Below are 25,524 nucleotides of genomic sequence, written 5' to 3'. Positions count from 1 at the left end.
TCTCCCTCTCTCTCTTTCTCCCTCCCTCTCTCTGTCTCCCTCCCTCTCTCTGTCTCCCTCCCTCTCTCTTTCTCCCTCCCTCTCTCTGTCTCCCTCCCTCTCTCTCTCTCTCCCTCCCTCTCTCTCTCTCTCCCTCCCTCTCTCTCTCTCTCCCTCTCTCCCTCTCTCTCTCCCTCTCTCCCTCTCTCTCTCCCTCTCTCTCTCCCTCTCTCCCTCTCTCACTCACACACACACACACACACACACACACACACACACACACACACACACACACACACACACACACACACACACACACACACACACACACAGAGCTAGAAGTGGAACTGTCGCTCAAGTAGGGGAGAACTACCCTTGAGCAACAAAGCTTAGGAACAGCATCCAGACCCTAAGTTGAAGCCCTGGACCTGCACACACAAACAAAATCTCCAAAACATAAATAAAAGTTGCAGTAGGAAAACCAGTCTAGCAAAGGCTGAAGAAATATGCCATAATGTTTCAGAAATGCAAATCATTTGGTCATAATTTAAGTGGGTCTGTTAGACTGCCCCCCCTCACAACGATATCAAGTCTATGAGATTGTGTTTAATGGCATAAAGGGCATTTGAAATTGAAGGAAAGGTGAATCCTTACATTTAGCATATACATGGGGGCAGAAAGTCATTCACAAAAGTCTGCATCCTTCTCTCACTTGCTACACAAAACCAATGCCAGATAGACTATTCAGATATAAACAACTTTCACAGGACTAATCTGTGGTAAATGTGTGAGGGGTGAACTGTGACTGCCTGCTGCTTAAAGTCAAAGTTGAAAGGCAAACTTGGGAGATATGCCCACCACAAAGGTCCTACCTGAAACTCAAATTTTACCTAACATGCAAATACTTCTAATGTCCCTGACAAGTAATTCTAAGAAAAGTTGCTCTATTTTCCCCAAACTGGTAAGGAAATACAAGTAAATTTTATTCCTTAGATGGTCAAAACTTTCGGAGATTGATAGTATACAAGCTGTCCCATCCAGCTGCCTACAGTGTCAGTACAGTGACAATAGTAAAGCTGGACACAAGAGGCTCATGTCTAATATCATGAGGCTGAGCTTCAGAGGACCTTGGTTCAAAGCCAGCCTGGGAAGAAAAGTCTTGAGACTCTGTCTCCAATTAACCAGCAAAAAGCTTGGCTGGTGGCCTGTCAATCACATTTCTACAAATACAGAGATTCATTATGTGGGAGAGAAAAAAGGAACTTGCAGGAAAATATATATGCTCATACTTATCATTGCTAATCATTTTAAGTGCAGAACAGTTAACAGAGTATATATACTCTCCATATATATACCCTAGGTCCCTCATGAAAGCTGGACAAATAGCATCAAGGTTGCCTTTCCAAAAATGCTGTACTGTCCCTACTTCATACGACTTACTTTGATTGCTTTCCATCCAAGGCTTGTTTCATTTTCTTCCACAACTGCAGTAACTTTCTGTCCAATTCTCAGAGGGAGATCACCAGTCACATTCTCATTATGGAAGAAGATGGACTCATCAATCCAGCCATGATCATTATTGGTCTTTGTTACCACTCCTTCCACAGTTTTTAATTTCGTACTCCCTGTAATAAACACAGAAGAACATAATTAAAAATACATGCACGCACAACCAATAAGCCCTACCAGATGAGACTGTGGTAAACGATGATTAAAATGCAGAAATAAAGTGAGTTAAACTTGAGATACAGGTCACAAGGACAGTAGAACACAGGGATGAAGGGTGCAGGATTCTGGAGGCCAACCATCCAGGTGCAAATGCAGGTTGCTCCATTTCTCAATATAGCACAGTGGCTTCCAACCGAAAGCAGTTGGGTGTAGAAGCTAAAAGCAGAGTTTGGGCCCCAACTGCCTGCCTTTTTATCACAGCTCCTCCCCTCATCTTCTGTAGGAGAACAAGCACATTTGTTAACCAGGTGCAACTGGTACCCATCTACACAATCAGGATATTACCAACACCTTCATGGCTAGGAATGGAGCTCCATGGTATACTATTTGCCTAGCAAGCACAAGGCCCTGGCTAATACTCAAGCACCATAAAGAAGAAGGAAAAACAAATAAACAAAAAAAACCCCACCTCAAACTGTCTGCTTCTTGTGATGGTTATAAATATTAACATGTGCATGTGTGTTGCCACTTTCAGGTTCTCCTTTAATTCAGAGAAGCCACAGGAGGAGATTGTCTGGCCTGATGAGGTCATGGGAGGTTATGCTTGATCACAGGTTCTCCTGCTTATAGACTCAACAGCAGCAAGACATGGTGTATAGGCTCACATGCTGTCCATCAGTTTACCTCTACCACACTGTTCATCAGTGCAGCACCTCTCTCCCTGTTCCCCAGTGCTCCTTGTCCTCCAGTGCAGCATCATTTACTTCATTAGCAGAACACTGTCTAGCAGTGGTGTACAGAACTGTGTGAAGGTTTCTTGGAAAGGGGTCTAGGTCCCAGGCCTATATACCATGGCACAACAACATGCACATGGTTTAGAACTATGAAGGCCTCCAACAGCTAAGAGTGAAACCTTAGTTGGTTCCCTATCTTCATCTAGAAAGCCATAGGCAACCATGATAATTATTCTTATTTTGGCCAGGCATGAAGCTTGAACTCAGAGCCTTGGCGCTATCCCTGTACCTTTGTGCTCAAGGCTACCTCTCTAGCACTTTGAGCCACGGCTTCACTTCTGCCTGGGCTAGCTTTGAACCATGATCCTCAGATCTCAATGTCCTGAGTAGCTAGGATTATAGGGATGAGCAACCAGCGCCTGGCTAAATAACTACTATTCTTATACAATTTCATCATTATTATCAATAGCATCCAATGCAGCACCTGGAGATTTTTATTTTAAAAAACTTATCCTTAAGTAGTTATAAAAAAAGGGTCTCGGGCTGGGAAGGTGGCTCAGTGGTAGAGTGCTTGCCTTGCATGCCTGAGGCCCTGCGTTCGATTCCTCAGCACCACATAAGCAAAAAGAAAAAAGCCAGAAGTGGCACTGTGGCTCAAGTGGTAGAGCTCTAGCCTTGAGCTGAAGAGCTGAGGGACAGTGCCCAGGCCCAGAGTTCAGGCTCCACGACTGGACCAAAAAAAGAAAAAAGAAAAAAGGGTCTCAATTCAACATGTCATCTTGTGAATATATCTGTATCAATGTTACCCCTTTCATCATTCTTCCCCATTTCTCTAAACCTCATCCATCCCTTCAATTTACCTAGTTTCTTTTTCACATATATACATCCAATATTATGATTGCATTTGCCTACCCTTTCTTGTCTCTTTTTTTGTCCAGTCCTGGGGGCTTGAATTCAGGACCTAAGCACTGTCCTTGAGCTTCTTTTGTTCAAGGCTACCACTCCACCACTTGAGCCACTGTGCCACTTCTGGCCTTTTCTGTGTATGTGGTACTGAGGAATTGAACCCAGGGCTTCATGCATGTTAGGCAAGCACTCTACCACTAAGCCACATTCCCACTCCCTCTTGTCTCTGTCTTACGCCTCTGCTTGACCTCACCCATCCCTGAAAACACATGTTCTAGTTTCCCAGTATTCATTTTGTTAAACTGTACCTCAGTTGTTCAAAAAGTTACACCATTGGAATTCTCCCTTGCATATTACATACTTTAGTTAATACGTTGGTGTATGTATGCATATGACCTTGTATGTGTAGATAGGTTTACACACATATTTATAATTTAGAACTAGCTTGTATCTAGATATTTTTAAATACCTGATTAGACAAAGCATATAGACAGATATGAAAAACAAATTCTAGGGGGCTGGGAAGGTGGGTCAGTGGTAGAGTGCTTGCCTTGCATGCATGAGGCCCTGGGTTAGATTCCTCAGCACCACACAAGCAGAAAAAGCTGGAAATGGTGTTGTGTCTCAAGTGGTAGAGCACTAGCCTTGAACTGAACAGCTGAGGGACAGTGCCCAGGCCCAAAGTTCAGGCTCTACAACTGGCAAAAAAGAAAAAAGAAAAAAAGAAGAAAAAGAAATTTTACCCCTAATGTGCACCCAAATTAAGTAATTAATTAAGATATCGGTGTTGAATATGAATGTGGGGTATGAATTCTCCTGGTCCTCAGCTCAGTTTTGTACCTTTCTTCCTGTTGGTGCCTTGACATGGCAACACTATGACTATTCTTCTTAGACACTGTATTAATGACACTTAGGCCTTAGAGCTCTTAGTCCCAAGCTTGGCAGCTACAAGTAATAGACACAAATTAGAACTAATATAATTCTGGTAGAAGCACCAACCACTCAGCAAACCTTCTCATATTCTATTAGGCTGTCACTAACAAAATGTGTGCCTTAAAAGATTCAAACTGAAGCCAGGCGCTGGTGGCTCACGCCTGTAATCCTAGCTACTCAGGAGGCTGAGATCTGAGGATTGCAGTTCAAAGCCAGCTCGGGCAGGAAAGTCGGTGAGACTCTTATCTACAATAAATCACTAGAAAATGGGAAGTGGTGCTGTGGCTCAAGCGGTAGAGTGCTCACCTTGAGCTGAAGAGCGCAAGGACAGCGACCAAGCCCAGAATTCAAGCCCCGCAATCAAAACAAACAAACAAACAAAAAAAGATTCAAATTGGCTATTTGTGAACTTGAAACAAGGATGTTTGGTTGGAAGCTTTCTAAAGCTTAAAAAAGTAAAAGGGATCCAATCCAACTGATTAAAAGCTGGACATGGTAGGTCATGACTGTCTTCCCATTTAGGGCTGGAAGCATAAATAGGATTGTGGTTCATGCAAGGCTGGTTTAACAGGGAGACTTGATTAAAAAATTAACAAAATCAAAAGGGTTAAGGACTTGGCCCAAGTATAGTGCCAGCTAGCATGGGCAAATCACCAAGTTTTAACTATAGGAATATAAGAATATTTTTTAAAAATTCTACTCTATAGGCACTCAGTGCCAGATTCAGATTTTTAGTGTACAAAGATAAACAAATTAAAAATAACTCACCCAGTTGGCTTTTCTTATTGGATAGTAAGTATCCCCATAAGTTAATATGTTTGTGTTTGGTCCCCAATTCAGCTGTGTTCAGAGTTGGGGCTTTGGGAGAAAATTAAATAAATTAAATTAAATAATGGTTCTGATTTCAATAACGTATTAACTCATTTAGGCATTCAGAGATTACTGGATGTACTGTTTCTAAAAGCAATTTTCCCTCTGCTTCCTGGCTGCCATGAGGTGAGCACATATGCTCTAGCACATGCTTTCTACCACAATATTCTGCTTCACCACATGACCACAAGCCACAGAGACAAATGACCTTCTCTATGTAAAACTTCAGAACCCACAAGGCAAGATAATCACTACCTCTTTACAGTTGATTGATCTCAGATATTTCATCATAATGACAGAGAGAAGACTGTCACAGATAAATATACATGCCCTCTTAGGAAAGAAAATAAAATTTATACCAGGGGCTGGGAGTTCACACCCGTAATTCTAGCTATGCAGGAGACTGAGATCTGAGGATTATGGCTCAAAACCAGCCTGGGCAGGAAAATCCTTGAGTCTCTCATTTCCAATTCACTACTAAAATACTTGATGGGGAGCTGTGGTTCAAAGTAGTAGAGCTTCAGCAAAAACAGCTCAGGGACAGCACCCAGGCACTAAGTTCAAGCCCTACACGACAAAAATAATTCACCCTCATATATGCAGATCCAATATTGTTGTAAGTATATAAAGAAAGTTTCCTATAATCATAGCACTTAGGCTACTGAGGTACAGGATCATAAGTGCAATGATAAAGAGAATGCTAGAGGACAGATTATTAGGAAGAAGTATTCTATACATAAATGGACTTGTTAAAATAGGTAGGTAGAAGAAAAGAACAATAAAGGGCTGGGAAGGGGGCTCAGTGGTAGAGTGCTTGCCTTGCATGCATGAGGCTCTGGGTTCTATTCCTCAGCATCACAAAAGCAGAAAAAGCTGAAAGTGGCACTGTGGCTCAAGTGGTAGAGCACTAGCTTTGAGCTAAACATCTCAGGAACAGCACCTAGGCTCAGAGTTCAGGCCCCACGACTGACCAAAATAAATAAATAAATAAGGAAAGAGGGAAACGCAGCACAATAAACAAAACCCAACAAAACTAGGAATCATGCCCATTCACTTGGCATCTATACAAAAAATGTTCAAAGGTATCTGGAGAAGTTGGGGGAGAGGGAAGAGGGAAGACAGCCCCAGCAGAAACTGTTTATTTTTCTTTTTAAAGATTGCCTTGGTTGGGCACTGATGGCTCACGCCTGTAATCCTAACTACTCAGGAGGCTGAGATCTGAGGATGATGGTATGAAGCCTGGCCCAGGTAAAAAAAAAGTCCTTGTGACTCTTATCGGCTATTAACCACCAGAAAACGGGACGTGGGGTTGTGGTTCAAGTGGTAGAGTGCTAGCCTTGAACCAATAGCTCAGGGACAGTGTTGAGTCGAGTTCATGCCCAATGACCACCAGCACCAACAACAAAAATGTCTTCTGGGGTTGGGGGGGGAGGGAAAAGTAGGAGAAAAATGAGGGAAAGGGTAACAACTTTGACAAGAAATGTATTTATTACCTTACTTATGTAACTGTAACCCCTCTGTATTTCACCTCAACAATAAAAAAAATATCGCCCCCCACACAAATATGATTGTCTTCACATGCAACCCAAGTCACTAACTCCAGATCTACGTGCCTCCTCCACCTCCCCAGTGCTTGGATTACTCACGTTTCCCACTATACCCAGCACAAAGACCTTTTTCGCTACATTAGCAGCACTTTGAAGTGTTAGGGTTATGTGTAAATTGGTCCAGCACTTCAGACAGAGGAGTGGGGGCATGTTGTTGGATGGTTGCAAGACGGGGGTTGTGGGAGTGGCAGTGGGAAATTGGGTAGCGAACGCGGATGAGGGACATCTGAACATGGAGGGTTAGAAAGTAGGAGGCCTGAGTGAGGACGGGGGGACAAAGAGGCAGGAATGGAGTTATTTGGGTTGGAGGCAACAGACTCAAGAAGTCAGAGATGCTACCGTTATAAGATGGCATTTCTCTGGGTGCTGAGAAGCCTACACAGTACCCGAGGCCCTAGACCGGGTGTATGGGAAGCACCCCAATGGGCCCGTCCCTCCGTGAGGTACCTTCCAGGAGACACTGGTGCTGCTCCTTTTCCTCCTCCGACACGGTCCGCTTTCCAAAGAAACGGAGAGCTTTGGAAAAAAAACGATGCATGTTCCTGTGGTGGGTGAGGCCTGAGCCCCAAGAGCCTCTGATGTGAAAGAAGCTTCTGTTGGTCTCTGCCTCACAGGAGGACTCCAGTAACAGAGGCGAGTGCTCCTGTGAGTCCACACCTCGTCCCCACTTGTGCCCGCACTGCCTACTTGAGGCCAAGTGAGTGAGTCAGTTAACGAACAAGCGGAACAGAACCCTTCCCTAGTGGTACTTGGCAGTGCCTGTCCATGTCTTTCAGCCAATGGGGCACGGTTTCGTTAGTGATGACCAATGAGAACCATCACGTGAGTAGGCGGGACTTCACAAGTCTTGCTGCCACGTGGCAGGCTGTGAGGGGAGGTGGGATTGGAAGGCCAGCTTCAAATTCCCGCCAATTGGACCTTGCTGTACATTTTCTACCTACAGGTTCTGCTCTGAGGGACTTTTCTGGAAGGCCAGCGCCTGCCTCACAAAATACAGCAGCAAACTGCTTTGAGTATGTAGACGGGCTCCAAGGCCTAGCTCCAAGATTGCCATCTTCCATGTCTCAGTGCCTCTAGATCCTTTTTTTTCCTCATGCACCAGTTTTATGTCCCATACCCACTCCATCCTGGCATCTCTAAGCAAGGGCTCTGTTCAGTATTAATGATAATATAGATATAGAAAAATAAAATTTTCACGGGGCTGGGAAGGTGGCTCAGTGGTAGAGCGCTTGCCTTGCATGCATGAGGCCCTGGGTTTGATTCCTCAGCACCACATGAGCACAAAGAAAAAAGCCTGAAGTGGCGCTGTGGCTCAAGTGGTAGAGCGCTAGCCTTGAGCTGAAGAGCTGAGGGACAGCACCCAGGCCCAGAGCTCAGGCCCCACGACCGGACTCCCCCCCCCAAAAAAAAAAGAAAAAAGAAAAATAAAATTTTCACATCTAATTGGATCTCAAAACACAAGCTGGCTACCAGGTCTGCTCATGACCTGGGGCTGTGGTACAACACAGCAACCATAGTAATTCTGAGAGATGATTTCGGCATGAGCCAACAAAGAGATCTGTCAACAGTGGCCACGTAATGCACCACTATGTAGGGTATCTGGGTTGGGTCACTACTGGGATCTTTAGTGGCTTTTGATATATTTTTGTATGTAGATCCAAGCACCTCTGATTTGATTCAGGCTGTGCAACACTTCCATGAGAAGGGCACAGACTTACCAAGCACAACAATAGATAATGACATAGTATTCCCTAAAGGAGTGCCGGTTATAAGTAGCTGCTAAACTCCAAGGCATTTTTATTTGCACTTGGACCCTCGACATTATAGCTCTTTCTTGTTTCCACATACTCACTATGCAACACTGCCGATGTTTTTCTCCAGGAAGCCCTGGCCAGCTCGTCATTCTGCACCATAAGAGTTGTCCTATGGTGAAAGAAGGTGGAAGCATTTGCCTGATTCTAGTTTCTGAAGTGTAGAGTCTGAAAGTTCACTCCCCAGACCTCCTCAAACTTTGTTTGTGAAAATATCTCCTCAGGGAAGGGAGTTATTTCCAAAGTTGCCTTCCAGAGACAAATGAAGCCTTTTATTTTTTTTAATGGTCTTGGGGCTTGAACTCAGGGCCTGGGTGCTGTCTCTGAGCTTGTTTGCTCAAGGACAGCACTCTACCACTTGAGACACAGGTCCATTTCTTTCTGTTTGGTGATGTTAGAGATTAAAGTCTCAGGGACTTTCCTGTCTGCGTTGGTTTTGAAATAGGTGCTCAGATCTCAGCCTCCTGAGTAGCTAAGCCTGGGAGTTTAATTCAGCCAGTGAGTTTGTGGAGGATCAATAAATTTCCTGTTTCTCAATCATTCTAGCACCAACTGGAAATCTATGAGGTATAAATGTTTCAGGAACATAGTTACAATAAGTTGCTCATGGTGGATAAAAAGTAGATGGCTAAAATGATCATTTCTGAGACTTGGTGCTTTGGTGTTGTTTCTAAAAGGTATTGCCATTATAAAATTACATAGTAGTGGGTGCCAGTGACTTACACATGTAATCCTAGCTACTTAGGAGGCTGAGATCTGAGGATCAAGGGTCAAAGCCAGCCCAAGCAGGAAAGTCCATGACACTCTTATCTCCAATAAAAACCAGTAGAAAACCAGAAGTGGCTGTAGCTCAAGTGGTAGAGCGCTCTCCTTGAGCTGAAGAGTACAGGGACAACGCCCAAGCCCAGAGTTCAAGCCCCACGACCAACAAAAAATAAATTAATAAATAAAATTTACATATAGTTTTTGGGAGGAATGGATTATAAGAAGCATAATATGATCTATAAACAAAGGCAAATGTAAATCCAAGATGACGTTCAGTAACCAAGGCAAGTAAATTGGTAAAGAAGAGGACTTAGACACGGAAGGATAATGGAAAAATTAATCAGTAAGGGATATATGCGACAGGCAAATACAGCAGAAAAGAAAATTCATGCATATGGATGTTGTCATTGCATGATATAAATTATTCAAATTAAAGAAAGGCACAAGGGGTCGGTTGATCAGGCTCTCTGGTGAGAACTTGAGTAAAGGATGGAGCTCTGCACGGGAGGGGCTTCTGAATGTGATTTCTTCCAGAACTAGCATAGCCTTCACGCTAGCCAGCGATTGCCTATTCAGACTCAAGGAATCTGTCAAAGTGATCTTTGGAGATAGATACTTTCAGTCCATTCAGGGTCTCAGACTATGTATGCAGCCAGGAAAAGGCTTGGCTGAACAAGCTAGAGAAGCTAAGCTTTGTGGTGGGGAGCAGATCACGTGGGTGGCGCTATGCAGAGTGACCATTAGGCAGGGTAAACATACTCAGCCAGGCCTGCTTGTGGGGGGATAGGCAGCTAGCAAGGAGAAGAGCTCCTCACTAGGTATGCCCAAAAGGATGAGAAGAGGCTGAACAAATGGGATGGGCCTGCAAAAGATGCTGGGTTTCCAGGAGTGTTATGTTAATTGGGTGGGATTATGCAAATAAGTAGTGACCATTGGGCAGCGGGAGGCTAGTAAACTGAGCCTGCGCAACAGCAACCTCGCTGCAGCAAGGATTGAGGCGGGGTTTTGGTAGGGGCTGGAATTTGCAGTGTGAGGGAGGATATGACTGGGGGTAGAGCCCTTTGGCCTTAGATACTACGGACGGGGTGACTGGAGAGCGGTGGGGTGGGCGGGGTGGGGGGTGAGAGGGGAAATCACCTCGGAAAGCAAGCGGGCGGGGCTCCGAAGGCCAGTCACAGGGGCGTCTATACAAATAAGCGTGGTCTGTGGACTGGGCGAGAGTAGTAAGCTGAGCCTGCGCGAAGCAGTCTCTGCAGCAGCCACGGCCGAGGGGCGGGGCTCCGATTGGGGCGGGAGTTTGCTGAGGGAGCATAGCGGGAGGAGCTGGGCACGGATTGGGGCGGGTTGACCGTGCGGTCCTCTAGCGGGAGGAGGGGCAGAGGCGGCTCGAGGGCGGGGAGAACCGAGAGGGCCGGGAGAGCCGGGGGCGGGGCTCCCAAGGGCGAGGGTCTCCACCGAGCTTCGACTCCAGCCGCCCACAAGCCTCGCGCGCTCTCGCAGGTACCGGGTCGGCCGGGTGTGCTGCGGCCCGGGGCCCATGGCGGCGTCGGCGGCTCTGTCGGTGGCGGCGGCGGCGGCGGCCCTGTCCGGCCTGGCGGTGCGGCTGTCGCGCTCCGCCGCGGTCCGAGGCTCGTACGGCGCCTTCTGCAAGGGACTCACGCGCACGCTGCTCACCTTCTTCGACCTGGCCTGGCGGCTGCGCATGAACTTCCCCTACTTCTACGTGGTGGCCTCGGTGATGTTCAATGTCCGCCTGCAGGTGCGCATCGAATGAGCGCCCGCGGCGGGGGCAAGCGGCCGGCCGCCGTGGCCCGCGCCCGGGCTCCCGGCCAGGACGCCGGGACCTGAAGGACAGCGGCGAGGCCCAGGGGCGCGAGAACACGGCCGAGGACAGAGGCCGGGCGGCCGGGGCCCTCCGCTGCTCCCCACCTCCGCGGACAGGCGACGGTCACCCGGCCCGGGCCCCGTCCCAGACGGCCGAGCCACTCGTGCAACCGGTCCTTTGCAACGGGACCTGGAGAATTGCAGTCCGTCCGACCTGTTGCCTCGCGGTGGCCAAAGGGGACAACAGGGAGGACGCAATTCCACCGCGGCCACTTGATTTGCCAGGCCCCGGGCTGCAAGGTAAGGGCGACAGGTTGCAGTGCGGGTGGCGGAGGGGTTGCTATGACATCTCGATGTCGAGGCGCCCCGGAGGTTTAGAGGAAATATGGAAGACACCCGGGCAAAGCAGCCGGCGAAGCTGCCGAGCCGAGCTGAGAAACGGAAAGGCGGGCAGAGGCTCGGGCGCACGCACTGGGGTGAGGGGCGGCGGCGGAGGCGGCCTCTGCATCTCCGAGGGTCAGCCCATCACCCCGACAGGAAGCCCCTCCCGCCCACCAACCAGTCCCCGCCCCCTTGATGGGGAGGCCCGGATGGTGTCACCTGAACCCTGGGGAATTGGGGGTGGGGGGTGTCGAGGACTCCCTGGGAAGGTTGTAGAGGAAAAAACACAGATGCACCCACTCTTCATCTTTCGCAGGTACCCAGACAGAAGGATGGCTCCCTTCTGAGCCAAACCTAAGTCTGTCCCTTTCTCAGGCAAGAGGCCTCTGGGCTTCTCAGCAGATCTGCCCAGTTCTTCGCAAGACTGCCTCCTGCCTTCTCTTTGGGGCCAGGGGACTGGTGTCTGCCGCCTCCTGCTGTTCCTCTGCTCCTCAGCACCATCTGCGGTCATGGTGAAGACACCGAGTTTGCTGGTAGGAAAGAGTGGGCAAGACGGCTTCCCTACCCATCCCCTTCTCCCACAGTCTGGCTCTTCAGCCAGCCGCTGCTTCCAGCAGTGGCTAATGGGACCTCTCAGAGCCACAAAACTCCAGACATGCACAGCACGGCGACCCACTATGTGGAAAAATGAGAAGGTCTCCTGGAGTGGGCAGCACTCTCGAGCTGTGGTGGGGAGGGCAGGGGGGAGAGGGGATTGCAGAGGAGGATGCAGGGCAGACAAGGCCGTCTCTGGGTGGCCAGGCAACTCACTCTGAGGTCTCTATCCCTTGCTTGTTGAGGCATTGGTTTTTGTAGCTGGTGGCCTGCCCCTTCCCTGGCCTTGTCAAGAGTCAGATCCCTACCTGAAGTACCCTGGGTCCAACAGCTGCTTTCAGGTAGAGGACCAGAGGATAGTGTGGCCCAGGGAAAGATGCCCGGTTCCCAGAGCACTGAGATCTCCTAGCAACACTGAGAGAGATGTATTCTCTTGCCTAAAGAGCCCAGTGGGGCTCTGGGCATGGGCAGGGGTTTGTCCTTGTCATACAGATAGAAGGGATTGAGCCCAGGCTGACCTTGGGTCTGCACTCTGCCACTCCCGCCCAGACTTCAAGACCTGGGAAGGGATGAGGTAGGGAGAAATCACAGAGTTCTCAGGGAACCTAGGGAGAAAAGGCCAGAGTAGGGACTCGACTCGGGAGATCTTAGAGGCATATAGAAGGTCAGAGGGAAGATAGGACAGCAGTGAGCTGAGATGGGTCCACAAACACTTCACCACAAAACCTCCTGACCCTCCTGGAGTTCTAGACCACTGGCTCCACAGCACTTGTGTGGCCAGAGCCTCCCAGTGTTGGTGGAGTAAGGCTTATAGTGATGATGGTGGCTCCTGATGGCAGGATGTTGCTGAGAGGGTGAGGGGTTAAACCAGTGCTTTTTCTTTCTTACGTTTGTTTCTAACATATTTATAACAGGATTTCTTCGTTCCTTTGTATGGCCCTCCCCCACGGTATAACCTCTCTTTTCACTGTTTTTGATGTTGGTATAATTTGTGGAGGAGAAGGGAAAAAACAAATCATTTAAATAGGGATACAGGTGGACCCATTGCAACAATGAGATGCACAAGACGTTACGTCGAAAAACGAACTTTACAACTTTGGCACGGGGTGCAGGGGGCGGGCGATGGGAAGGGATAGGAAGGGGAAACAAAGGTAGAGGCAACAAGGCTTGGTAAGAAATATACTCATTATCTTGCCCATGTAATTGTAAACCCTCTGTACAGTATTTTCACACACACACACACACACACACACACACACAAAAGCCTGGGGTGAGATGGGCTGGAACCCATGACATGACTGCATCTCTCTGTCTCCAGGTTCTGCCCTCATCTCCAGGATCATATGGGAAAATCTCACCCAGATGGACTGAGAGTGGCTCAGGAGTCCCTGGCTATGCTAATCACAGTGACAAACAGGCCAGGAGAAGCGCAAGGGATGCCCTTACCAGTTGTCCATTCTTCAGCTTCCCTGGTAGTGCTGACTGGAGGCCCGTGTTCTCACTGCCTTGGATGGAAACCTGCAGCAGTGTGACCAACCCAGGGAACAGAGTGGCCCGGCCTCTCACCATCTGCCCTGTTCAGCTGCCCACTGGAGCCAAGGACCTGAAGGACCATCTCTGTCTAACCCCATAGGCACAGGCTGGAAGGGGGCTGCTACTGCCTACCTGTGGGTTCCCCTAGCCCAAGACTGATGGTTTGCTTCCTTGTGCCAAGTCTCCCAGAGCCCCTAATCCTGCTGGTGCCTCTCATCCACCCAGGAACAGCTCTGGGCAGCTGTCAGATTCTTCCCTGACCCATCCAAAGCAGGCCCCTTGTGAGGTGACAAGAAAAACCAAAGTCAGGGGCCTCCAGAAATGGCAGTCCCCATCCAAATCCCCTCTGGGCAGCTGCCTCCCTAGCTTCAGCCTCTTCCTAAGCAGCTAGGAAAGGACGAAGGCCCATAATCTGGTATCCTTGCATGTTTGAGCCAGTGGCAATGTTCTTGTGTGTGTGTGTGTGTGTGAGTGTGTGACCATGAGATGAGTCTGGTATGGATGGAACTGGGGGAGCTGCTAGGGTATCAATTTTCCCCTGTATATGAAGAACTTGGACTATACCCATCCACCCCCAACAATGGGTATAGTCCCACCCTTTCCAGAGAGAGATCCCTGACCAGGCCTCAGTTTTGTGTTCCTGCCTTCCTCTGGCCTTCAGTAGTTAGAGCTTCAGCTTTTCTCCTCCCCTCATGGCTGCGCCCTCCCCTGTGGGGCCTTGCTGTGTGATGGGGTCTCCATGCACTTTATTTATTGGCAGTCTGTGTTCCAGGAAGTAGAAGCTCAACAAATGTTGAGACACCATCAGGGCGACTCTAGTTTTCTGTGTGATGAAATGCACTGCCAGCAGTCTTGTCAGGAATGGGGTCTTGTTTTGCTGTAGTAATACCTTGTTGGTTCTTCATATGTAAAGAAATTCCTTGTGTTCTGTATACCAAATGCTGACTGGAGGCCTCCTGTTTCTGCTGTGTGTGCCATGCTGTAGCCCAGGGAAAGGTGGGGAGGGTGGAGACTGCACTTTCCAGGCCAAGGACTGGGGGGCACCTCAGAAGGCTGAGGGGGCCACGCAGGGATCCTGCTGCTCCTTCAAGAGCCACTCCAACCCCGACTCATATCCCTACCTGTGGAAAACAGCAGTAGCAGAGCTTGGCCTTGGGATGGGGGACTCAGTGGGCCATACCTACCCCTTCAGTAAGAAGACATGCAGCATGATTCTTTTCTTCCATTTTAGAGCCTGTTGTGAACATGATCAGTTCAGTGGCTCTGGGGGTAAGGGGAATTGAAACTGACTGTGTGTCACTTTGTGTAGCCCATTGACCCCTTTGTAGCAGCAGGTGGGCGAGTTCCTACTGCCTTCCTGCTGGCTGGTGGCTGAGGACTCTTGTGGATAAACCACCCACCAGGTCCTAGATCTGGATGTTGGCTTCCCTCCCCTGACCATAGCCCCAAACTCTTTCCTAGCAGAGCCCCACCCCCAGCTCTCCAGAGGAGCCAGGCATTGAAAGGGGAAGTGAAATGAGGATGGCAATAGAGCACAAGGCTGGGGAGCAGGAAAGCCCTGGGGTCAGGCAACCTGCAGGAGGCTGGGGAAAGAGCAGGGTTTGCTAGTCAAGGTAGTGGGAAATCAGGAACCCCTCAGAGGATCTGTTAACTTCAAAGTCACTTCCCTGAACTTAGGATATGTAGTGACCAGAAAGCAGGTATGACCACAACTACCTTCTGATTCCCAGGAGGAGCACCATCAGGCAAGCATAAAGTCCGAGAGTCTGCTCTTACCAACAGGAAAGATCCAAGGAATGTGAAGGTGGACCCATATCATGAGCCACCTAGGCTCCTGGTAAGTGCGCTGTAATTCACACTCAGAAGTCCTGATGCATACAGAGCAATCAGAAATACATACTGACACTTTTCTGAGGGCAGAGAAAGGGGCTTGGGGCAGATACTGAGTCCCCAGTTCACCACATATACCATTGCCATCAACATGCTGGGGGAAAATTCTCTGTTCACTAATTACTAAAGGGTACATATTAGTAGTAAGAACATGAGATTTTAGGCATGGTGGCTCATGCCTATAATGTCTGTTTCTCAGGAGGTGAAGGCAGGAGGATCATGAAAATTGATGCTAGCCTCGGCTAAATTAGTGAGATCCTGTCTCTAGAAAGAATCAGTGGGGAGAGGCAGCTTGAGGCCGTGGCTCAAGTGGTAAGTCATCTGCCTAACAAGTATGGAGTTGTGAGTTCCAGCTGCATTACTGCACACATACAAAAATAAGTCTGCAAGAATGGTTCTAAATGGTAGAGATTGGTAGGTAAAAGACCCTGGGTACAATCTCCAGAACTGAAAGGGGAAAAAAGCCCAAAGGAAGACATGGAAATATCAAGAAATACTAACAAATAAATGTTCATTAAATGTGGATCAGATGGAGCTGGTCACCAGTGGCTTGTGCCTGTAATCCTAGCTACTCAGGACGCTGAGATGTGAGGATTGTGGTTTGAAGTCAGTCTGGGCAGGAAAGTCAGTGGGACTCTTAAGTATTAAGAAAGCTGGAAGTGGAGCTGTGTCTCAAGTGGTAGAGCACTAGACTTGAGCACAACAGCTCAGAGACAGCAAACAGGTCCTGAGTTCAAGCCCCAGGACTGGACAAAATGTTATTCAGGAGGCTCTAAGGTATCAGATTAGTGGCAAGTTACTTTGCAGCTTCTTCGTAGTTAGGGATTGAAAGGACCAGTGAATCACTACTCAGAATGGTGGGTAACTGAGGGAACACACTGAAAATATTGAGCACATTATTGGATCAGAGGACAAGAAAGAGCTCATGGTCACTGAGTTCACAGTGGCCTGGCAGCTTGGCAGAAGAGGAGCCTAACAGAAAGGAAAAGAGGGAGAGACAAAGTGGGCAAAATTGGCAGAGTCAGATGCAGAACCAAAAGGCAGTCTGACCTGTAGATTTGGGCACTTTAGAGCTCTTTACAAGCGCCCGTATCCCTCAATGTAAAAGCATGGGTGCTATAACAGGAAGGCAGCTTGAGAAGTTTGAGCCCAAGTTTGCTGCTTCAGGAATCATAAACCCCACACTGTTCCTTTCCCTGGAATTCAAAGTAATTATCACCATGCTGTCCCAGCCAATGTCTCTACCTTGTGCTGGTGTAGACCTGGGTGAACACCACTGGAGCAAGGCTAAAGAGAGTTGGGAGACTCAGCAGGTGTGTGTGCTTGTATGCTGGAAGTGGGAGAGGGAAACCATGTCACAGACAGTGGAAAGCACAGGACCTGTTGAGCCCATCCCCCCAGTATGGTTTGGGGCCCTGCTCCCTACATAGAAGTACAGGTTGGTAGAGGTAGTTCATATCCACGGTATCATTAGTCTAGAGAAGACAGTACTTTTCTCTCTCTCTTTTTTTTTTCCAGTCCTTGGATTGACTTCAGGGCCTGGGCACTGTCCCTGAGCTTCTTTTGCTCAAGGCTCAGATCTCAGCCTCCCGAGTAGCTATGATTACAGGCATAAGCCACCAGCCCTGGCTCAGCCTATCACTTTAAATCATGCCCATTAACATGCTGACCCTGGTGACTGTAGAGTTAGATGTTTTGCCACTGCAGGTATATGATCAAAGGCCAAAGCTGGCACTGCCAGCACAGAATTCACTGTGGCCATGGAAATTGGGTGATTTAACTTAATGGCAGCATTAACATGGTTTTTCATTGATCATTTAGTTCCATAAATTAAGTTCACACTAACAAGAGAGCTTTCCATTGTCTTTTTCTGAAACAAGGTTTTGCTAAGTATCCCAGGCTGGCCATTAAATGCATTAAATAATGGCTGAAAAATTTATTCATATAACTGCTTAATTTCAAATAAATAGAAATATTAAACAGTGTAGAGATGCTGGTTTCCAAAATACATTTTTTGTTGTTGCTTTCATACATGGCTTTCCTTGGTAGCTCTAGCTGCTTCAATCTGAGATTACAGGTGTTGTATACCACACCCATTAAGTAATTAGATTAACCTAGAGTTTTATTTAAAATGTTCAAACTTCCTAAGCCAAATTTTTCTATTAAAACAAACCATTTTCATCCTATAGAAGAAAAGATGAACAGGGAATAAGGGAGAACTTTACATTGGGGTGATGGAAACTGCTCCCCAATTACAATCTGACTGGATACTCTCTATCACTGCATCAAGCAGGTCATACTTTTGAGGCTCATATCCAGCCGGATACTTCAGAGAATCCAAGGTGAAAAAGATGCTGTAGTCTATCATCCAACATCTTTCCTCTAGTGAAGTAATGCAGATCTATGGTGAGAAATTATGTATGTATGTATGTATGTATGTATTTATTGCTAGCCCTAGGACTTGAACTCTGGGCCTAGATGCTGTCCCTGACCTTTTGTGCTTAAGGCTGCTGCTCCACCAATTGGGCCATGGCTCCATCTCAGGTTTTGTGTGTGTGTGTGTGGGAGGGAGTAATTGGACATAAGAGTCTCATGATAACTTTGAACCACTATCCTTAGCTCTCAGCCTCCTTAGTAGCTTGGATTACAGGCATTAGCCACCAGTGCCTAGTTTGATGAAAATTTTTGTAGCAAAGCACAATCCATCATAATGGGATCTGCACATCCTCACTCCAGCTCTAACTTGCACACTGTTCCACCCTACCATGGATTCCCAGACTGTCTAGTACACTACCAACACAAGAAGCACTTTGTTAGCACACCTGTGCACAGAACCCACCTTATACCAATTCCAGATGAATCTCTGGATGGAGATGGACCCAGGGTCTTTGCTGAGAAACCTTGCTCTAAACATTACCCACAATTGCCATAGTTAAGGCTGAGAGACTGAAGGGAATAACTTGAAAGTAATGTGGTGCCAAGAAGCTAGTAATTTTCCATCCTTCTTCATCATGTTCCAGGCTCATTATTTCATCTGTAACTTTGTTGAAATCCACTTTCAGGCTTCTCTATCAAAATTACATTTAGGAGGCTGGGAAGGTGGCTCAGTGGTAGAGTGCTTGCCTTGGGTTTGATTCCTAAGCACCACATAAACAGAAAAAGCCAAAAATGGTGCTGTGGCTCAAGTGGTAGAGTGTTAGCCTTGAGCTGAAGAGCTGAGGGACAGCGCCCAGGCCCAGAGTTCAGATCCCACGACCGACCGAATAAAAAAAAATATACATATAAGCTGGGCGCTGGTGGCTCACGCCTGTTAATCCTAGCTACTAGGAGGCTGAGATCTGAGGATCATGGTTCAAAGCCAGCCCGGGCAGGACAGACTGTGTGATTCCTATCTCCAATAAGCCACCAGAAAACCGGAAGTGGCATTGTAGCTCAAGTGGTAGAGCGCTCACCTTGAGCTGAAGAGCTGAAGGACAGTGTCCAGGCCCAGAGTTCAAGCCCCATGACCGACAAAAAAAAAAAAAAATATATATATATATATCCATATCTATATATCTATATATATATACACATATAGCTTCTATAGTAAGTTCAAATGCCACAACCTACTGCATTCATTTTTCCCAGCAATTTACATTTATATTTATATTTTATATTCTGTTCTCAGGGCGTTCTAATTAATATTTGAATATCAAATAACTATATTACTTAGAACTTAATTATGGGAGTTATACATTATTTTCAATATTATTTCATTTTGGAATTACTACTATTTCAATAGGCAAGTGGATTCCTCCTCTGTGGCAAAGAGCATATTTTATTATATTTTCACTTGTCCTAGCACACAGAGTAGATTTCTGAAAACATAAATTATCACTAACTGTGCACCAGTGACCCAGGAAGGCTAAAATCTGAGAATTGCAGTTCAAACCCAGCACAAGAGAGAAGAGTCCATGAGACTCCATCTCCAAAATAACAAGCAAAAAGCAAGGTTGGAAGTGTAGCTTAAGGTGGTAGAGTAGAAGCCTTGTAAGCACAAGTCCCTGCATTCAAATCCTAGTACCAGCAAAAGAAAAACAAAAATCACTAGAGGGGAAGTATAAAAGAAATGAACAGGCTGGTTGTTGGAGGCTCATACCTCTAATTCTAGCTACTAAGGGATTGAAATCTGAAGATCACAATTCAAAGCTATCCTGGGCAGTAAGGTCCATCAGACTCTTATCTCCAAATAATCATCAAACAAAGCTAGAAGTAGAGCTATGGTTCAAGTGGCAGAGCATTATCAGTCTTGAGCAAAAAAAGCTCAGGGACTGTGCCAAGGCCCTGAGTTTAAGCCCCAATACCAGTACACAACCCCTTCCTCATCCCCCCCCAAAAGAAACTAATGACTAGTGGGACCTGAATACAACTTACCTTTTCCACAAGCTTACATTTTAAGGGCCGCACTGAGTGTGTGTTGATCATTGTAGTGACTGGTTCAATGGAATATTCAATTGCTACCCAGTCACCTTTATAAGGCACAAAACCTAAAAGAGCTATGAAGAAAAAAATTAAGTAGCTATTTAGAAAACTATATACAGTTTTTTTCCCCCATATTTTTCCTATCTCTGTTTCCGTCTTCAAAAGTACTGAGTAATGAACATATAATCTGTCAATTTAGGTTATGTTAAAATTCACAAAGTACTTTGACTTTTACTACCTTAAATCAGCTTGCATTAGATGTAAAGTACATTTTTCACAGGTTTAAAACACCTCTTTCTTGAGCAGTACTATGGTTTGAACTCAGGGCCCCCTGCGTGCTAGAAAGGCATTCAAGGCCCTAGCGTTTTTGTGGTGAAACTAATTTTTGTTAATATGGTCTTGAAATTTGGACTATAGTTGTCCTACTTATGCCTCCAGTGTGGCTGGGGTTACAGATGCACACCAGCACACATGGCTTGTTGATTGAAATGGGATCTTACTTTTTCCCTAGGATGGTCTCAAACCAGGATTCTTTCTCTGTCTTCCAAATAGATAGTTATTTAGCTGTGAAAAAAAATAGCTCTTAAATTACTCAGGAGTCCACTTAGAGAGTTTTTGAAACCAGAAGAAACAAGGAAACTGCACACAAAAAGATAGAAGTGAGTTTCCTGCATTGTTTTGTTCTTTAGGAAGACACTCAGCATGGAGCAAGGATTCTCTGGCTGAAAAGTTCCTCTCAAAGGGGGGAAAAAAAGAGAAGGGTGCACAATAGGCTTTCCCAGCCTTCTCGGGAACTCCCTGAATGACCTACTTTGGTTTTGCTCACCCAGAAATCTGTCAGAGGGCTGGGTAGAGATATAAGGAACAAAGAAAATGGGGTGTGGGCAGAGATAATCAGTATCCACCATGTGGTCAGAGTCACAGTGATGCCCAGTGGTCTGTTGTGCATAGGACTCTGAGAGCCTCCCTTGTGAAGGACCTTGACAGCCCCCAGGATGGTGGTTAGCAGGGACTAGGAAATGGGAGGGAATGAGAGATAATGGTGGAAGCTTAGAAACTTCCAGTTAGAAGATGGATACATTCTAGAGACCAAACGTGCAGCATGATGACAATAGTTGATGATCACATACTACAAACTTTAAATTGGCTAAGAGAGATCTCAAGTATCAGCCCCACAAAAATGGTAACTATGTAAGGTCATCAGGTTACTTGATTGTAGTAAGCATTTCATGATGTATATATATATGAAAATGTCATATATATGTCACCTATGACTTATGTATATGCAATCTTTGTGTGTGTGTGTGTGTGTGTGTGTGTGTGTGTGTGCCAGTCCTAGGGCTTGGACTCAGGGCCTCAGCACTGTCCCTAAGTTTTTACTTTGCTCAAGGATAGTGCTCTCCCACTTGAGTTCCACTTCTGTCTTTTTGGAAGTTAATTGGAGATAAAGAGTCTCCCTTGGACTTTCTCACCTGGGGTTGGCTTCCAAACACAATCCTCAGATCTCATTCTCCGGAGTAGCTACAATTACAAGTTTGAGCCACTGGAGCCTGGCAAGTATATGCATACTTCAATACAGCAGGGTGGGGGAGGGGAGGATGCAGAGGAGACACACTAAAGAAAACCTTTAGAATTAACACAGACTCCTCCGTCCCTCACAAGAAGGTCCAAATCCAGCAGCTAATACTTTTATTTTTTAACTTCAAAATACATCCAGAATCAGTCAACACTTAGAATCTGCACTTCTACAACAATAGCCAAAATAATCTCCTGATCAATTTCCCAACTCTTCCTTTGTCCCATATAGTCAGTCCTTTCTCAACAAAGCAGACAGTGACTATCTCATGACAAATTTCCGGGAAAAGTCTGGGCTTATACCCTTACAGAGGAAAATAGCAAGCTGCCTCACCGTGCTAAGATAATCTTCTATATTTTTGTAATCCAAGTTACAAAATGACTGTTACATTCAAATGACATAAAATATAGTTCTAGGTATAAATGAAATCTTAAAATAACAGCTCTGTGAAAATAGATATGGACGTACCCACAGAGAAAGCTACAAGGCTATCTCCAAATCTTATTTTTAAAGCATCTGAAATATTTTTAACAAATAAAAGATGAGAAAAAGGGGATGATGTCGACTGGAATACATAGTAAACATGTGTGGAAATGTAACAATGAAATCTTCACCTGCTGTGTAAGTAATGTAAGCTAATCAAAAAAATAAAATAAAAAGCCGGCAACAGTAGTTCACTTCTTAAATCCCAGCACAAGGAATATGAGTCAGGAGGATCCTGAGTTCAAGGCCAACCTGGGTGAGACATGGCAATATTTTGTCTTAAAAAGAGGTGTTAAGAACAAACCGAACAGAATCTGAACCAGACACCAGTAGCTCAATCGTGTAATCCTAGCTACTCAGGAAGCTGAGATCTGGGGACTGTGGTTCAGTCAGCTCAGGCAGGAAAATCTGTGAAACTATTTCCTCCAATTATCCAGCAAAAATCAGGAAGTGGAGCTGTGGTTTAAGTGGTAGAGTAAACTCAGAGACAGTGCCCAGATCCTGAGTTCAAGCCCCAGGATTGGCATAAAATGTCTCTATATTGTTGTAATACTTTTACTTTATTAGAAATTGTTCTCACCATTCAGTTCTATGGAAAGTGTATTATTTCCCTAATAAACTTTCCTGCCAACATTTTTACTACATTTTGTGTCTTGTCTAAATTCTTTCATCAGACACCTGAATTGAAACAGACAACTATGTTGACTTTCCAGCAATGTATTTTAGTGCTGTGACTCAAGTATCTTCTTATGTATGACCTGTTTCTGTAGGAGGGAAAAACTATCCCCTCCCCCCACCCATTCAGGTTGAGGACATGGATTATTTACTCCACTCCACAAATGCTTTTCTCTTGTTTGGACTCTGACCCAATATTCCTTATCCAGTATTATCTTTGGGTGGCTTGGCTAGGCATGACTTGTTTGTTTTCTTAAAGATTTCTTCCAGGTGTTGATACTGCCTTCCTGTGGGGTTACTAAATATAGGGCGCTTCCTTCTCCTATCAAATTCTCACTTATGTTCCTAACCTGCTTTTTCCACCCATCAGAGGGTATTTGGATTATCTGACTCTGCCCCAATTTCCTGCAGGGTTGGGCTTGATTGTGTCTTGTTAGAATATGGTTCAAATGTGGACTTTCAGGCTTTGTTCCCTTTTTGTAGTATTCCTTCTCCCACATGCACTCGTTCTCTCTGTTCCTATTCTTCTAATCTTCTGAATAGGACTGAGCCTCTCCCTTTAGACCCCCTACTTTAGACAAAAGTTATTCCTCCGTATAGTTTTCTACCTTTATGAAACTATTTTTCCATTATTTCTATTTGGCTGAAAAGTGTCTTACTGGCACAGATTTCCAACTGACGTGTCTATTTACTGCCCCCCACCCACCCCAATGTTGTTTGAGAGCAACTGAAGATTTTGTCCCAGCAATAAGGTAAAAACCAAGTGGGACAACGAAGAAAGACCTGTCAAGATAAAGCTTATCCCATAAAGAAGGATTACTCTGAGACACATGATTTCAAAGAAAAGAAGAGATGCTAATAGATTCAATATGAAGTCACCTGTGATGAGACTTTCAAAAGTTAACTTGCTATGAGATTGAAAATAGTTTGTAAGCATCATTAACTTATCCCCATGGTTGTCTACCTTCTGACTGGACAGAAACTTACACTCTTACCTATCTCCTACCATTTCTGAGAGTGCTGGGGCTTGAACTCAGGTCCTTACACTCTCACTGGGCTTTTTCACCCATGGCTGGTATTCTACCACTTGAGCCATGCCTCCAATTCTTTCCCTGCCATTACTACAGATCCAGGAAAAATCCAACTGCTTCTCTCCTTATTGGACCCCACATTCTTAATACTTTAACCAAGTTTGTTTCCTCTTGTTTCCAGGCTATACTCCGAGGTAAAGATGGCAAGGTGAGATGGGAGCCAGTGGCGAATGCCTGTAATTCTAGTTTCTCACGAGGTTGAAACCTGAGGATTGTGGTTTGAAGCTAGCCTGGGCAGGAAAATTTCTGAGAATCCTATTTCCAATTAACCATAAAGAAGTCTGAAGTGGAGCTGTGGCTCAAGTGGTAGAGTGCTAGCGTTGAGCAATAGAAGCTCAGGAGCAGCATTCAGGCCCTGAGTTCAAGCACCAATACTGGCACATGCATGTGCATGTGTGTGCGTGCGCACACACACACACACAAATATGATTAGGTAAACTATTTCAAAAGAGGATAGTTCTTGATACTCTAACTACAGCACAAGTCAACACATATGACATGTTTAATATTAATTTCGGTGTTTATTTCCAGACAATTCAGCCAAAATAGCTGAGCCCAAATCAGTGCAATGTCTTACTCTTCTATGAACTCAAGAGATCTGTCCTCTTGGTCCTCTTACTATGGTAAAATGAAACAATGTGTTACCATTGTTCTTGATTATCATAAACTGTGTGGAATTTTTGCTGCTGTATTTACCATAGTGTTTCATTTATTTCAACCTATTGTACTTTGTATCTGTAGCATAGTTTCTCCTCCATATATGAAACTAACTGGTTATTACCTCTTAGAGAATGTACTCATAGCAGGGCACCGATGGCTCATGCCTGTAATCCTAGCTACTCAGGAGGCTGAGATCTGAGGATCACGGTTCAAAGCCAGCCTGGACAGGAAAGGCCATGAAACTCTTATCTCCAATAAACTACCACAAAACCGGAAATGGTGCTGTGACTCAAGTGGTAAAACATTTGCCTTAGGTGGGAGGGAAGGGCTGGTAGGGGGAAAACAAAGGAGAAGGCAACAATGATCCATAGGAAATGTACTCATTACCTTGCTTATGTAACTATAACCACTTTGTACAGCATTTTTACAATAAAAAATGAACAACAACAAAAAAAGTTTGCCTTCAGCTGAAGAGCTGAAGGACAGCACTCAGGCCCAGAGTTCAAGCTCCATGACCAACAAAAAGAAAAGGGAAAGAATGTACTCCTTTCCATAGGAGCACTCTGGACCACAGAACCTGTGATCCTAGCTGACCCAGCTGTCCCCATTGACAGACTCATCATGTAGGCCTATGCCCCATACAAGCAGGAAGTAGCCAAGAGTGGATGGTCTCAAGTCCTTGAGGGGGAAATGACTGGTCACATTTAACCTTGAACAATGAGAAATGTAAAGGAAACCTAAAATGGAAGAGAGATCACAAGATCTCTAGGGTCATGGCTCAAATGATGGAGTACCTGTCTACCAAGCAAGAGGCTCTGAGTTCAAACCCTGGTACTGCCAAAAATAATTCCAGCCAAAACTAGTCAATGAATTCATTCTAAAACAGTGGATTTTTTTTTTTTTTTTTGCAGATCATGGTGCTTTAGTTTAGGGCATGCGCACTGTCCCTGAGCTTTCTTTGCTCACCACTTTGAGGCACTTTGGCTTTTAAGTGGTTATTGGGAGATAAGAGTCTCATGGAGGGCTGGGAAGGTGACTCAGTGGTAGAGCGCTTGCCTTGCATGCGTGAGGCCCTGCGTTCGA

At 45.9% G+C, this 25,524-nt stretch overlaps 1 protein-coding gene across 2 annotated transcripts; it reads left to right on the top strand.

Moving 5' to 3' along the window:
- The first annotated feature begins 10,739 nt into the window (after window positions 1-10,739).
- On the top strand, window positions 10,740-14,538 carry LOC122123121 (small integral membrane protein 10-like protein 2A). Of its 2 annotated transcripts, none has more exons than XM_042697519.1 (3): window positions 10,740-11,397; window positions 11,795-12,011; window positions 12,318-12,601. In XM_042697519.1, the coding sequence occupies exon 1, from the start codon at window positions 10,811-10,813 to the stop codon at window positions 11,045-11,047; it is 237 nt and encodes a 78-aa protein (XP_042553453.1). In that variant the 5' UTR covers window positions 10,740-10,810; the 3' UTR covers window positions 11,048-11,397; window positions 11,795-12,011; window positions 12,318-12,601. The 2 variants fall into 2 exon arrangements, 1 of the variants encoding a protein (XP_042553453.1); XR_006150322.1 differs by lacking the exon at window positions 12,318-12,601 and adding an exon at window positions 13,391-14,538 and having other exon boundaries at window positions 11,051-11,397.
- Window positions 14,539-25,524: the final 10,986 nt, after the last annotated feature.

This window comes from Dipodomys spectabilis, unplaced genomic scaffold, assembly GCF_019054845.1.
Source record: "Dipodomys spectabilis isolate Male_0828 unplaced genomic scaffold, ASM1905484v1 ptg000221l, whole genome shotgun sequence".
Classification (NCBI taxonomy): Eukaryota; Metazoa; Chordata; class Mammalia; order Rodentia; family Heteromyidae; genus Dipodomys; species Dipodomys spectabilis.
Note: the sequence above shows the minus strand (reverse complement) of the source record. Positions and strands in the feature narration are given on the sequence as shown.